Here is a 15895-nt window from a genome sequence, read left to right as displayed (position 1 = left end):
CGTGAATGCAGGCGAGTCAGGTGGCTGAGCGGTGAGGGTGTCGGGCTAGTAATCAGAAGGTTGCTGGATCGATTCCCCACCGTGCCAAATGACATTGTGTCCTTGGGCAAGGCACTTCACCCTACTTGCCGCGGGGGGAATGTCCCTGTACTTACTGTAAGTCGCTCTGGATAAGAGCGTCTGTTAAATGACTACATGTAATGCAGCACGTACAGATGTAGCAGAGTAACTTTAACTGCGGTGAGAGACTGGCTGCATCCCAACACTCTACACTTCAGAGCTATTTAGTGTACTGTTGCATGCTACATACAACAGTAGAAAATACCTTATAAAAGGACAGCTTCTGCATCACCAAAAGTATAAATGAAGTGATTGGGGACCCGGTTTGTGTCTTAGTGGGCGGTGGTGCAGCTCTGTGTTGGGTTAAAGGAGCCGTGCGGTTCAGTGAAAGGATACAAACGCCCCGAGGATGAAGATGGGGCTGAAGATGTGGTTCTGGAAGGTGAACAGAGCCAGCCCCATGTAGGAGAAGATGAAGTTCTCTGCAAGGAAGTGCAGCACCTCGAACAGCTGAAGGAGAAAAAAAAACGAAAGAATCCAAGTGTCAATTACAAACATCATGTCTCATTGTCATTCCGCAAAACGTTTAAAGGGGTTCAAACCAGTAGGAATTAAACCACAGGGGGCCTGTACAGACAGACATTCATTCAAGTTCCACCCAAGGGTGGCGAATCCATTGTCGCTCCCCTGCCATCTGTCATTGCTCTAAGAAGACCTGAGGACCTGAGACAGAGTCCTCGTGCGTGTTCCTTTAGGGGTGGAGATCATTTGAGAGGCTGCTGGACATGCAGGCTCCACAGCTGCGCACGACTCCAGAGCTGAGAACACTAACCTCCCCCCACTCCACAGCAGCACAGTCAGCCCAGACACATGGAGGGGAGGCAGCGTGGAGGGACTGCGAGGAGGGAGGAAGGGTGAGGAGATCTTTCCTACAGCACCCCCCCCCCGCCCCCCCCTCCGTGACTGTTAATGTGACCGGGCGTGGAGAACCAGAATTACACATGGTACTCACATTGCTCTCTCCTTCACACACACACATAACGACGCAGCGCTAATCCTTTTTGACAGCTCTAACCTTCAGCGAAGTCTGCCCTGACATATTCTAACGACTCCTCAAGTCTAATACAAAACCTCCCAAGACGTCTAATGCGGCCTGCTGTCTGCAGCAAATTAAACTTCTCGTCAGCGCCCCCTCTCTGGGGCTCCCGTCGCTGCAGGGAGAAGAAGACCCTGGTGCAGCCCTGATTGAAGTCACAGCTGGCTGATCAATTGGCCATCTGGCACGAGAACACAGGTACTCTTTTAAAGCCGTCATGACACAACAGCGATAAAAGAAAAAGAGTGGCTTTTCGGAGGGTCCAGTAGAGGGCACTAGAGAACAACCTACGGCTCCCCTTACATCTACCCCGGCTCCCTCTCTCCCCTCTCCCCCCTCTCACCTGCTTGGTCCTCTTGGTGGACTCCTCTGACAGGTTGTTGTAGGTGTAGTGAGCCTGGGTGATCCCACAGAACAGCACGGCCACCACCCCTGAGGAACAGCACAGGTCGGGCGAGAACACAATTGGACGTTTCATTGGCCCGTCTTTACAATGTTTAGGGGATTACACACACACACACACACACACACAAATATACCTGCGCGCAAACATAAAGGATTATGCCGTTTAATCTGCTTATTCTTTCACGTTATTTTCCTCAGCTATACGTTTGCCAGACATTCAGCTTATGACACCCTGTGGGCCAATTAACGTCCCTGCTTCACCAACTCCCACGACGCAGAACTGAGGAAAGTTCCCCCGGCGATGACTACCACTGAAAACATTCACTGTATCCGTCATACTTGGACTGGCTCTTTACATCTGGATCCTCACCCCCCCTGCCCCTCTACGCTGACCCCTGACCTTCTCTCCCCTGACCCCCTCACCTGTGAACCCACAGGCCTCGGCCAGTAGGAAGGTGCTCCAGGACATGAGGAAGAAGAGAGCCGTCTCCAGCAGGGGGAAGCAGTGCAGCTTGGTGAACTTGGTGACGTGGGGAAGACGGTTAAAGAAACATACCCGTTCTGCGGACCCCCCCCCCCCCCCACTTCAGGCTCCTCCTCCTGGACCTAACCTTTGTCCCCCCCCCCCCTCCACACCACCACTCCCACAACACTCCAGGTACCAAGGAATTCAACAGAGCTGCACCAACACACCTGATTCAAATGAATGGTCGTTAGCAGGCTTCTGCAGAGCTGGATAACGACCCATTCCTTTGAATCAGGTGTGTTGGAGCAGGGAAACATGTCAAACAGGCAGGACACAGGGTGCCCTGAGGACCAGGGTGGGGAACCACTGCCTTAGAGACATCACCACAGATGGGATCGTCCGTGTTTCATGGAAGGATATGAGGGCTGTGACCACGCCGATAACGGCTCCCATGGCGAACGAGCCACTGAAGATTCCCAGGAAAACCCCCACGGACTTGAAGAAAGCGGCGGCGTCGAACGTGTGCGTGTTGGCTCCGCTAGGCTGGTAGGCGACGATAGACCTGAAGACGACAAGATAAAATATACAAACACAATACATAATGCAATAAAAATACATTCTTATCAACCACAGAAGCACATGTACCAATATCTTCCCGTGATTGTCTTTTGATTTACCAAGGAGTTTTTGCCTGGGAACCCTATCCTTCTTGCTGTGATAAGACATCACAGCAAAAAAATAGAAATTTCCGGCACTTTCTAGGTGTGTCCAGCAGGGGAAGGCAGAGGACAACTCCTCAAACACTGATAAATGGAGTTACTGACGCAGGCTCTGTCTGTCACTTCGGTGTGGTATTTCAACCGCTCAAGGAGACAAGGAGAAGGCCTCGGAGCCTTGCCCACAGACAGACAGCCATGTCTGGGCTAAAATAACCAAAAAAAGCCTGATTCCTGGACGCGGTTTGGGCCGGGACTTACGAGGAGAGGACGATGGCCACGGCGTCGTTCATGACACTCTCTCCAAACAGCAGGGCGTAGAGGTCCACATCCGCATGGAGCTCGTTAAAGATGGCCAGGACGGTCACTGCAATCACGCACACGCTGACCATTAGTGCGTCACACGGCCTCTTAACAGCCAATCACAAGCCCAACATGCTAACACAACCCCTGCTCTCTGCTCATTTTGGGTGTGGACATTTCAATTGCTTCTTGTCATTAGTAGGGGGGAGGTATAGTGTAGCATGGTGAGGTGTGGTAAAGTATGCTATACTAGGGTGTAGCATGGTGAAGTAGAGTATAGTATGGAATAGTATGGTTTAGCTCGGTGAGGTGTGGTGAAGTAGGGTATCGTATGGTGCGGTGAGGTATGGTATAGTATAGTATGGTGTAGTATTGTATGGTATAGTATGGTGTAGTATGTGGGACGAGTAGAGTACCTGGGTCTGTTGCTGAGATGATGGCACCAAAGAAGAGGCAGTCAGTATAGTAGAACTTATCTGTGAGTTGTCCTGCAAACTGCATGAGTTTGACCACCCCATACATCAAGTTCCTGCAGGGTCGGATTGCCAACAAGTCAATGACAGAACGTTGTCAAGGCAACAAGTACAGTAAAGGTCAGATGTTACATGCACAGTCAAAAATAATACAGTTTAATAAATGGATTATTTATAGAGGTACAGCTGCGTTGACCAAAAGGCTATGAATTCTAACTCACCCGATGACAAAACAGGAAGTGGCAGTGCCCAGGAAGGCGTATGTTATTATAGAGCCCAGGTTCCTGAAGAAATGTCTCTGAAAGAGGACAAACAATGTGACGGTCATGTGACATCCATGTGATTTAACAGTATATAGGAGAGATGAGGAAGCAAACAGTCATCAGCAAACAGCGCCTCTGATTCAATAGATCTTCGACTTTTCCTTTTGTTCACAATGATTTCTGTTGAAACCAGTGTCTCATTGTTGGCAAGCAAGGAGCCCTAATTACATGATCAGCACATGAATGACTCCATGCAACAACAAAAAAACACCTTATCAGAACCAAAACGCATCCGATACCAGCTACATGAAAGCTTTTGTGAACTGGGAGCAGCTCATTAGCATCGAGACCAGCCAGCTGGATCAACCAGAATGACAGCCGAGCACACTCGCAGTTATTGTTGGTGAAGTACAGGATGGGCTGGGAAGGTAAAGCTCCCGGTTAATCCTCCCAGACGGAACTGCCTCCGGTGCGGAGCACGCTGCCATCTCCCTCGCAACACAAGCAACCTTTCTGTTCTCAGCAGGGAGCTCGACAGGGGTCCACTGGGTGACGTTCAGTCATGGATGGCCGACCCCTTCCCTCATAAACATGGGTAAACACACGCGCGCTGGTCCACCCACACACACACAGCCCCAAGGGAGTATGGTTAGCTGTAAGATAAACTATGACTCATGATAGCTGATACGGATGACTGGCTGCCACGAAAGCGTCCCTCCTCCGGCCCTTCTCTGTGGCAAGTCCACCTGGAAGGAGCTGAGCCGTGCGGAAGAGGATCAATAACAAGAATGACGTATTCATTATTCAACATTCAATCCGACTCGTCCTCTGGCGAGATGGAGACGCGAAGCAGATATCAGACCCAGAATATGAATCCAGAAGTCAGGCAGCTGCAGATTGTGACCAGACACCACCCATGGCGGTTGGGCGGGAACTTCCATATTCAGAGTGTGCCACAGAGGACCACAGAGTGAAATCCCATTTTAAACAGGCACTGACCACAGCCCCCTCAAACAGGAGGTGTGAGAGAGCACAAACGAGAAGTGAGCCTGGTCGACTAGAGAACATCTACCATCCCCCATAACCTGAATCTAATCCTCCTCAAAAGGGTTCTACACCCACACATTGTCGACATCATAGAATACAAAAATGGAACTACAATCCATTTACAAACTAAGTTTTGTCATACACAACTATGAGGCAGCTTGAAGTGTTCAGGTTAAACTCACACGATTACACTAGTAAAAGTCAAGCATCTGCTGCCGATTAAATGTACTGTGGACCGTTTTCCCGTGACACGACGCCCCCCCCCACCACAACCACCACCCTTCCCTACAATCCCATTTCCTGAAGACATTTCAGACTCAGCAAACAGGCCGTTGTCACGTGACATCTTGGAATTCATCATTGGCATTGTTGCTTCCCCAACACCCAAGTGTTTTCCGATGTGAAAAGCTCAAACGGCCCTATACATCTGTGCCCATTTCCCCAGCCATCCTTGAAAGTGAACACTACAAACTAAGCTTATCTTACGTACGTTCATGTTCACCTTGTGTTGCTCCGTGACATAATGTGCTTTTCGTTTCTGTGATATAAAGGGCTTTAGTAATGCCCTCACTAAGTCCCTCAGTAGAGGTCATACTGCCATAACCGCAGTTAGGGCACTGAAGTCAACAAACATGCTTAAACAGGTATACTACAGCTTGGAGGGGGGGGGGGGGTCACATGATTAAGGACATCTATGGATGTCAATACAACATTGAGGATTTCCTTTTAAACGGATACTCAGGGAAATATATAAATTACCGATGGCACCAGACAAGCTTGTATATCAAAATTAGCGAGACACCATTTGTATGTATAAATGTTAAACTGCAAGATGGCTATGTTAGCATGGTATTTCCTGTTTAACATGTTAATCTTGGAGAGGAACCAGTGAAACATGTCTGGTCCAAAAACCTTCAGTATTCACTTTCAGCCAACGGTCTATGCTTTGACAGCCAATGAGAGCTTTTAAAGGCAACAGCTGTCCAATGAGATGAGACAGCTGTTGTGGCGGGGAGTTACCCAGCTGGACAACTCATGTGCTACACACAAGACACAGACTGCTACGGTGTGTGATGCTGGTGAATCTCTTGTCATAAATAACCTGTTACTGCAACCTAAATAATAACTGAGTGAAGATGAGACGGTTTAGACAAGTCAATCGATAGGTATAAACTTCACCACAGCATTGAAGAAAAATGTGTTAAATTTGACATACCTTTTTTAGACTATATCCAGCATGAAATATTATGGGTGGGAGCAGTATATTGAAGAATACTTCAGGGTCAAAAGTCACCTGTGGAATTAAATGAAAGAGTTATATCGTTTTACAGTTAAACATAGACCGCTGACAACAAAAGCCCTGTAACTGGAAACTCTCGATGCTACTTAGCACCCTAGAACAGATGCTTAATGATGATTATATATAGTTAGTGGTATAGTGGGATCTGGCATGGAGGGTTGGAACAGAGTTCCAGCTGAGCTAATCTATTGTATCCCTGGATGAGACCCCCTCTGACTGGACCACATGCTCTCAATCCATTAATCAATCAATTAACCTACCCATGTTCATAAAGCGCATTTTCATATAAGTGAAGGAAATCAATGAGCGTTTCACAGGCTCAATGAAGCACTCTTGGGAGTGTGGAAAAGGGGAGCGGGGAACAAGGCAGACCCTTTCTACTTCCCACGTTGAAAGAAGTGAGGGTCAAATGGCTGAGCGGTTAGGGAATTGGGCTATTAAATCACAAGGTTGCCGGTTTGATTCACGTCTGTGCTAAAATGACGTTATGTCTTTGGGCAAGGCACCTCATCCTACTTGCCTCGGGGGGGAATGTCCCTGTACTCACTGAAAGTCGCTCTGGATAAGAGCGTCTGCTAAATGACTAAAAGTAAATGTAAAGTGGGGAGGAGGACAACCAGGAACTGAAATGCTGAAACTGTATTTACCTTGCGCAGCATGTCATTCTGCTCTACGTTGTGGATCTCCCGGGAGTTGATCTCCCCTTTGAGGGTGTACTCAAAGAACTTTCCGCTGACGTTGAGCAACAGGGTGCTGACTGGCCCTTCCTTCAGGATGCAGCTGGGCGGGGTCTTGTTGTGGTAGCTGGTGGCGGGAATGCCGTAACGCAGAATCACACCCACCAACAAACCTGAGGAGAGGTGAAAAGAAGGAGAAAGGATGAGGATTGAGGAGAGAAGAAAAAAGGAGAGAAGAGAGTTGATCAGGATATAAGCCTGTGAAATTGTCTTGCCAAGAAATAAAAGTTGATGCTCAGAGCCAGGGGCGATGTTAGACATAAAGCTTTACTGGGGCACAGGCTCCTATTCATATCCCTTTTTTGCTTCCAAGCTTGTTGCGCACAATGCACTACTAGGCTATAGAAAGTCCCCTTGCTTAACCCACTATACAACAGTTCAGGCACCCAAGTTTGATATCAGCTTTGGCGGGGACATCAGTAGTTAATGCGAGCGTGCACATTTTCGCATTCATTTTAGCACAAATACTGTTTTTTGAACTTCATGTAATATTGTTTTTATGTTTAGCCAAAATAAGATAATCGGTAGGCCCATCATTTAGAAACTACCTAAATTCTTGTGTGCCGAGTCCAACACCTGGACTGAAATGCTCAGAACACAGACATGGGATATCATATGGACTTATCATACAGACTAAATACTTCATGTCTACTAAAACACACACACTTCCTGTTTTGTTTTCACACTTTTGAGCTATAGAACACTTCCTTCCTTGTATAATTCAGTTGGATGACACCTCCAAAACCCTGCTTCCTCTCAACACAGGAGATTAATAGTCCTCCCATGCCTACACATGCTATGCCATCTACTTCATACCGCTCCTTCAAAATAGCCTATAGACTAAAATGACACAATGAGCACACTGAATCTGATTGTGGGTTGACATAGAGGGCCTAGTAATTTAAAAGCCCAATTGTAAGTATAGCCAAGGAGAATGACGACACACCTCTTAAAGGAGAGGACTTGGATGTCACTACTATCAAGGCAATCAAGAACACTACAGCTCACCTTCGATAAAAGGATGTCTAAGATTTGATTGGGGAACAAATAGCAGGTACTTTTTACTAGGAAAGCACCTTCACACCTAGCTAACCAACGGCCTAAAACAAAAATCTGCAACATGAAAATGAAGCAAGGAAAAAGTGCACACTGCTGGAAAAAGTTCCACACTCCTGGAAAAAGTTCCACACTCCTGTAAGATCTTTACTAGGTGTGCTTATCTGAGCTGCCTTACATTTTGTGCTTTTATACAACACCACAATTACTGAAGGAACCAGTTTAAAACTATGCATAACTCCTCCATAGGAATTCTCAGGTTAATGAATGGTGACAGTAAAACAGTTGAACTGGACCAGTAAGATAAGGGGTGGCTAAGAATCATTGTTGTACTGTAGAACAAAGCACAAACGTAGGGAATATTGCAAGTATTAAAACGAGTTAATCTTGAGGGATAACTGTGGAATCAAAAAAAAATTGAGTGAGTGACCTCATGCCATGGTCAGGTGATGCTTGCATAGTAGAATTGCGCCACTATCGCGAGTAGGGTAAACTGATCCGTGACTTTGTGTGAACAGCGTGAACTGTAATGTTTTCTTATAAAGAAATTGTCAGAACATGAGAAAGGGGAAACGGGTAGAACATCGAGAATGCTCAACATGTGTTATAATAACACAGCATTTTCGGATGCAGAAATGGGCTGCCACATCTTGAGATATAACGTAGCACGTTCAAGAAACTGTAGTGGCGCACGATTTGGTGCTTCAGAACAGCCAGTTCTTTTCCGGCTACACGGAGATTGACCCAAATTTCCACGTAGGCCTTTAGCCTACTGTTGCTTTGAAAAACATATTTTCGTCGTTTTAAAGCATATTATATTTTGTGTATTATCTGTCCAGCAGCTGACGCGTCCGTTGTCGAGGTTGTTTCTTATCACACTGTTAACTAGGCTACTCGTCGCACGCAGCGAAGGCTACTTCTGTGGACTTACGCCGTCGTCCAAAACATGCGAACCGTCGCAGAACCTCATACCCAATAGATGAACATACCATCATCCACATAAGATAGACAACCCACTGCAATGTATGAAGTAGCTTAAACACCGCGTTGTTTGAACGGAATATCAACAAGCCTATAGGCTAATGACAATCGTATACAACATCAATCATACGTGGACGAATAAAATGCGTCGTTCCCAGTAGCTTTGCTGATAATCTCACCATATATCATTGCCAACCCGGTTTCGTGAAGAAAGCGAACTCTTCTGTGTTTGAATAGCCATATGGTAAGAATTGTTAAGGTCAGCAGTAAAATGAATGTCAATAAATTAACGCTGTCCTGTCGATGACTTTCTTCAGCCTCTTTCTCAGTTGCAAGTTCTTCCATGCCACTGTCCTGTGCGTCTATTTTGGAGGCCCTCTGTATCAGCAACAATAAAATGGGAAACGTCATCTTTTTGTCTAATATTAAGAATCTCCACAGCTTTGGATTTCTGTCCGCGTCCATGGTGCAAGATGCTGATAGTGAACCGCCTATATTCCGTGGTACTGCGCAAGGTTGATGACTAGGATAACAAATTAGAGCAGAGAAATTGTACTCCGTCGTTCAACCTTTTAAAGACACACTGCGCCTTTGTGAGGATTCGTTTCAGCCAGAAGTTGTAGTGCCCCTCTGGAAAGGAAACCAAATGACCACACTGTTTTCTTGGCGTTCTCTGACAGTCTATTTGTAAAAGAATTTAAAAAGCAACATTTTAAAAGTGCAATAGGCTACCATTACTTGTCAGTCAGCATTCTGTGACTTGTTCTGAAATGTCACGTCGGGTCACCAAACAGGATTTTGTTCTTACTTCTCTCAAATGTTGGTATTCTCACCCTTTTAACTTGGCTAGCTATAGACATACCAAGACAAACACACCGCCTATAGCTGTAATTAAGGACAACCTGAAGTAGGCCTATTTGGTTCATATATCAAACACATAGTATACTCTACCAGCTAAACTCTATCTGGAGCTGCAGGTCAGTAGGCTACAAGGCATTTGAAAGTGAGTCTGACAGTCGGATTTTTATTTTCCACTCCACGAATCCATCAATCATAAACCATGTGATATGGAATAAGTAATAGTTGCGAATTTGTGAACATTTGCTTACAGAAAAGCTGCAAAGTGAGGGGTTGGCAGGTGATGGGTGTTAGGAGCGCCATCCAGTGTTCAACCTACAAAGTTGGCCGATGATGCTTGATAATAACCTAACTTCATGCAGGTTGTTCGGCAATAGGTTATGTGTGTTGATTCCGCCTGATCAATTCAATTTTCAATTTAATTCAATATTCATTTGTCATTGTCATAGAAAAACAACGAAATTCTGTTTAGAGCATTCAAGTTGGACCATCAGTTTTGAAGGTCCAATATATTGCACTTTTGTATTCCACTTTCTATGTGGGATATATCCCTCCAATAAACTTCTCATAAATAACCCCTGTGTACATTTTAGCACAATCAAGACACGTGTTCTAAACAGTATCAATTTTCAGTCATTAGCAGCATCGTGAAGGGCCTTAACAGCATAGACGACCTAATATAACAAGAACATTAACAAGGGCAGTACAGACAAGAGTCAATCGCTTATCAAAATGGAAACTTCTATATTAAGACATAGACTACAAATTGGTCCTGTTTAGTCAATATCGCGTATGAAGAGATGGATTGAAATGTCCAATGTTTGAATGAAGTCCCATCTGCCTATTGATTAGGCTACATTGAAACAGAAACTGGATCTATCTGACCTGTCATATTTCCTTAGGGGATTGATATATCCCTTATCTGCCATTATAAATATAAATAGCCTAAAATAGGTGTTGGGCTGACAGCTGCATAAGTAAGTTCGCTAAGAATCACACTGTCACGTTTAACATAGGCCTATATGGTATTTTGTTATGAAGTTAGCAACTATAAAAATAAAGTAATGTTGCAAGACTACAGTAGGCCGACATTGGCTAAAACGATTCAGAGCACAATGCTGTAGTTGGCCTAATGATGTTAGGAAATGCCAGGAACAATGTTAAAGATGCACATTAATTTCTCAACAACTGGGTTGATAATGTTTTTAGTTTTTAACACTAGTTACCTACTTAATTGTATTCATAGTTTCGGCACATAGCAGTGTCCCACCTTCGCAGGCCACCTCCTATATAGGCTCGTCTGATTTGTTCGTGTCGCTGTTTCAACCTCGTCCATGATTCGCTGTTACTAAGTAACGAATTGCAATGTATTGATTGGTTGTGAGACAGGGCAAGGAAACGGGAAGCTTTGAGCAACTGCGTGATTATCTTGTAACGGAGACTGTGGTCACACGTAGTCAACTAGATACCTGCACGTTTTGTTAGAATTACACTGTATAAGCTGAGGGTTAACGATAAAATACGTTTCAGTTTAACTGGTCACAACTTGCAAGGCAAAATGGGCTGTTTCTTTTCTAAAAAATCCAGAAGGAAATCACCTGATAAAGAGGAGCTTACTCCACCGACGACGACGGTGGAGACTAGCAACAACATTCTTACCAATGTCAGCAGCAGTAATAACACAGAGGAGGCGCCCAAGCAATACAGTTGGGACAAGCGTGAAAAGGTATGGAGAAAGAGTGCCAGGATTGCACTCTCGAACTGATTCGCTCAAAAGCTTAATGCTACGACCTTATACGCTGATTAGTTAGCGAGCTAGTGAAGTCCTGTGTAATTTCTGGTCATATTACAGTACTGTAGTGTTGCTTTTACCCTGACTTATTAGCTGAGCTAACGCCTTTGCTAGCTACTGGTACCGAATTACTTGAAAAGTTAAGTCACCAATGCTTACAGTAGACAAGTCAGTGACCGGGTATAGATGAACAGTTTTGCATGCCCGATTGCTAAATTGTGCTGCTTGTACTGAAACGTGCGAGTTAACGTGAACACTGTCTGGATAAAGTGTTTTGATGGCCATCGAAAATATTCGTATTTGTCAATGCCTGGCAGGACGGTAACCACCTTAATACTGTCTGTCAATGTGGTTATAATGTTGTAATAAGCTAGTGTACTATTTTACTTGGTTTGCTAGCTCTATGTGTGGATCTAGAGCTCATTATCGGCTTAAAGTCAGAACACGACACGTAACAAGTTTGCTTGTCAGTTGGCCAAATGCTATAAGGGATTGTTACTACAAGAACTATTGCGATGTTCATTTTCAAGCACATCGCAAACTACAGGTTTTCTGACTTGTGATTACTATCCTTGAAAGCGCATGGGAGAGAGCATTTGAAAATCTGGTTCAAATAAGTGAGAATCAGCAAGACAGTGATTCCTGACAATGTAAATGACGCTGTTAACATGGAAGAAAGAAAGAACAAACACAAAATGATGACGTCTAATAAGTCTAGCATAAACATCATACATAATTACAGTGTCTTATTTAAAGGGTCTGTTCTCTGTCTTGCTTTAGGTTGATCCAAAGGACTACATGCTGACAGGCATCAAGGATGCCACTGTAGGCCGTTTGCCCGGTACACTAAAAGGACAGCAGTTTGTCATCCAAGACTGTGAGAACTGCAACATCTATGTGTTCGACAACTCCGCTACAATCACCATTGACGACTGTATCAACTGCCGTATTGTTCTGGGGCCAGTGAAGGGTAGTGTGTTTTTCCGAGACTGCAAAGACATTAAATGTGTGGTGGCATGCCAGCAGTTTCGTACGCGTGACTGCAAGAAAATGGAGGTGTTTCTGTGCTGTGCCACACAGCCCATCATCGAGTCGTCCACGGGCATGAAGTTCGGCTGCTACCAATACTACTACCCAGAGCTGGCCTTCCACTTCAAGGACGCAGGGCTTAGTATATTCAACAACAACTGGAGCAACATCCACGACTTCACCCCTGTGTCTGGAGAAACCAACTGGAGCTTACTGTCGGAGGGTGTGGTTGTTCTGGACCACGTGCCAGCACCAGACGCAGAGTCAGAGTTCAAATCCGTTCGGATCTCTACTGATGCCACACGTAGCATCGTGCCCATGACCAAGGGAGGGAGGCGCAAAGAGAGTGACGAGTCTTGCCTATTTGTCTTCTTTGCAGGGGACTATACAACTGCGAATGCCAGGAAACTCATTGATGAGGTAAAGAGAACAAACTTGCGTTAAGTTCCTTAATGATTGCACAAATTTGGCATGACACCCCGCCCTAGGTTTTTTATTTTTATCTTGATTGTTGAGAAAGATTTTACATTATGCCTTTGAGTCTGAAGTCCCATGACACAGACTCCCACTTGAGGAAATGCTGACTTCCCTGTGGCACTGCAGAATGCAGAACCATGTAATAAATGAACCACTTTAACACCTTAATATTGCTACGGATATGTCAGTGGCATATATTTACGAGTGGGTGCCAGTGCCCCTTTTGTTTTCTTTCATGAAAGCAAAGGATAAAACTGAGGGTCTTAGCATAAGTCTTCAAAAAAACAGACAAATATAAAATAACAGATGCTATTATCAAGATACATTCTGGTGGTTTATGTTGCCAGTTGACCTGCGTTAACGTGTTGACGAGACTGGCTGAGCTTGTTCAAGCTGTAAACCTCCAGGCACTTTGGGCCTCAGAGTTCAGCAGACAAGACAGATCTGTATGTGTGTCAAAAACCTGTGGCATGTCTGAAATGACAGTGGCCTGGATAGGCATGCAAGAGTTAACCGTTCAGGGTTGGTTGTGATTGAGTGGCTACACAATAAAGGGGAGGGGGGGGGGGGGGGGGTTCGTTGGAGGGCCCAAAGCCAGAGTCTCTCTCCAGTGAGTTTTGGCTCAGTAGAACATTCTATTGATGCGTGTGTTACTATCAAAGTATGCATTGCTCTGAATCATACTCATCAGAATGGAATTTTGTGTCCTACTGTTGTTGCTAATGTGCTGTCCTGCGCTTCTCTACTCTCTGTCGCGCTCAATTGCATTTGAAATGTTCCTTCTTTTAATACAGGCCAGTCAAAAAGGCTTTGTGTTAGTCCAGACGAAAGAAGTGTCCATGCGGCCCGAGGACGCGAGCAGAGTGTTCCAGAGCAATGCTGAGGATCTCATTGAATGGATCACCAAGGGTTAGTTCCTCTTTTTTTTTTCCCATCGTTGACCTAACAAATTCTCTTAGTCTTATAGTAATCATGCCGTGTGAAAAGGCTGGAGGAAAGAACATATATATGCTGACAGTATACATTTGCACTGTGTTAAAAGTTTGTGGTTCTTTTTTTTTCTTCTTCCGTAGGTCCAGTTGTAGCACTGGAGATGAATGGGGATGGGGTTGTAGAAGCCTGCAAGAACATAGCCAGCGAAGTGTTCAGTGGGACAAAGGTAAGTCTTCTTTAGTTATTTTAGTGACTCAGCATCATTCCGCTTTGGTATTATATCACTCGGGCGGAAATGAGATGAATCGAGGGGCCTGCTAACGTTTCCTGTGTTGCGGGTTTTTGTATTTTTATGTTTGCAGGTTTTTGTGTCAGAGAACAAAAGCACCTCTTGTCGAGATGTGGACAATTTCTTCAACTTTGCTGACATGCAGATGGGACTGTGATCATATTTTGCAATTTGTTATAAATGGTTTTATTTTGTTTTTACTAGTGTAGGGTGTTAAATATTGTCCAAACAACCACAACTAATTCCCCTATGGTTTAAAGGAAGATGGGAAACTGAACAGTGTATTAACAAGCCATCAAATTGAGACTCCATCCAGCAACTCCAGACTTCAGCAAATGAGAGGTGGGGACAGGATGACAGCCGTCCCTACACTTGTGGTTTGTTCCTCAGAATGAGAATAGTCTAGATTCTAGAAAACATACAAAACTAGCTACATACCATGCCATTTATTAAATAACAAACACAAAAAATAGCTGTATGCCACTGTAAACATTTTAGTACTATGAATATTTATTGAATGTATTTTAAATTCTTGTTGTTGCTATAATGTGAATGTATCTGTAAAGGGGAAATTCAGTGACTTTTACTTTATTACCTCTTTTCGTAGTGGATGCTTGATAGCCTTGATAACTATCATGCCGTTTCTTTTCTTCAAGTATTCAGCCGTATGTTTTTCAGCAGTATACTAGATATTAGTGGTTTCGTGATCTGTGTAGAAATGCTATTAAGGTAATTGGTCAAAAGAATCTGATTTATAAATAGTTCACATTCCTTCTCTGATTTTGGTTCACATTGATGACAAGGTGTAATTTATTTGGTAAACAGCTGTGTAATTTTATTATAGATGTCTTATTTTGTAATGTAGTTTGTTTTATACTCAACTTGTAAATGTATTTTTTTATTGGAAGCAAGGCTGATTTAAACGACTTCGTCATATAAAATCAAGTGAAAGTAAATTCTCTCATATTCCTTAAGGTATTGTTTGCCCAAATGGATGTGTTAAAAAAAATAATTATATAATCATAATGTATTCATTTAGCATACGCTCTAGTCCTAAACAACAAACTGTACCTAGTGGCTTGAAGCTGTGAGCTCTTGATCTCTAGGCAGATGCTTTAACCACTGAGCTAAACCTATCCCTAATCCTGATGTCAATGCAATCCATATGGGAAATTCTAAGATGATTTTATGTGGCAAGTAGTCTAAACACAACAATGATTTAGACTTTATTCCTCTCATAAAGTATGGATGATGGCTAATGTTCAACCTGTTTTATGTACATCATGGGGTGCTTTTTATTGGAATATTTGTGACATTACAATCTATGCTTTGTTACAAAAGAAACACATCACTTGTATTTGGAAAATGAATGATAGTAATTGTACTTCTTTATTTGAAAAAATAAAATACAAATGTGTACATGACGGTAGAAATAAATGTAACATTAAATTCATCAATATATATGGTTTTTTGGAAGGACTAATTCAATTTAATATTGGAGGGATAGTTTATTCATGAACTATACCAATTAGTATCCCTGTCGAGTCTTGTAGGCGTCGTAAACGGTATCAAGTACAGGCGAACGCCGGCGTACAAATTGACTTGACTCAAGAT

General features: G+C 43.9%; 2 protein-coding genes across 3 annotated transcripts in view; one reads left to right on the top strand and one right to left on the bottom strand.

Moving 5' to 3' along the window:
• Positions 1 to 9399, bottom strand: part of slc9a7 (solute carrier family 9 member 7) — a 21232-nt gene extending 11833 nt beyond the window's left edge. The window contains exons 1-10 of one of the 2 annotated variants that reach the window (XM_084676026.1): positions 9083 to 9399; positions 6777 to 6979; positions 6046 to 6123; positions 3741 to 3817; positions 3463 to 3575; positions 3005 to 3110; positions 2415 to 2589; positions 1985 to 2081; positions 1500 to 1588; positions 457 to 570 (exon numbers count right to left, since the gene is read on the bottom strand). In XM_084676026.1, the coding sequence (XP_084532152.1) occupies positions 457 to 570; positions 1500 to 1588; positions 1985 to 2081; positions 2415 to 2589; positions 3005 to 3110; positions 3463 to 3575; positions 3741 to 3817; positions 6046 to 6123; positions 6777 to 6979; positions 9083 to 9368 (1338 nt within the window). In that variant the 5' untranslated portion in view covers positions 9369 to 9399. Of the gene's footprint in view, positions 1 to 456; positions 571 to 1499; positions 1589 to 1984; positions 2091 to 2414; positions 2590 to 3004; positions 3111 to 3462; positions 3576 to 3740; positions 3818 to 6045; positions 6124 to 6776; positions 6980 to 9082 lie in introns of both variants that reach the window. The other variant, XM_084676025.1, reaches the window with a different exon arrangement.
• A 1774-nt stretch (positions 9400 to 11173) lies between these two features.
• On the top strand, positions 11174 to 15715 carry rp2 (RP2 activator of ARL3 GTPase). Its single transcript, XM_084676038.1, has 5 exons — positions 11174 to 11487; positions 12334 to 13002; positions 13854 to 13968; positions 14133 to 14218; positions 14355 to 15715. The coding sequence occupies exons 1-5, from the start codon at positions 11320 to 11322 to the stop codon at positions 14436 to 14438; spliced, it is 1122 nt and encodes a 373-aa protein (XP_084532164.1). The 5' UTR covers positions 11174 to 11319; the 3' UTR covers positions 14439 to 15715.
• The last annotated feature ends 180 nt before the right edge of the window (positions 15716 to 15895 follow it).

The sequence above is a fragment of the Hypomesus nipponensis genome, chromosome 16 (assembly GCF_054491055.1).
Source record: "Hypomesus nipponensis isolate SF chromosome 16, ASM5449105v1, whole genome shotgun sequence".
NCBI lineage: Eukaryota > Metazoa > Chordata > Actinopteri > Osmeriformes > Osmeridae > Hypomesus > Hypomesus nipponensis.
Note: the sequence above shows the minus strand (reverse complement) of the source record. Positions and strands in the feature narration are given on the sequence as shown.

Coding starts and splice junctions, on each gene's coding strand:
- rp2 (XM_084676038.1), top strand. CDS start 11,320: ATGGGCTGTTTCTTTTCTAAAAAATCCAGAAGGAAATCACCTGATAAA. Junction 13,969..14,132: donor CATTGAATGGATCACCAAGG/GTTAGTTCCTCT, acceptor CTTCTTCCGTAG/GTCCAGTTGTAGCACTGGAG. Junction 14,219..14,354: donor AAGTGTTCAGTGGGACAAAG/GTAAGTCTTCTT, acceptor TTATGTTTGCAG/GTTTTTGTGTCAGAGAACAA.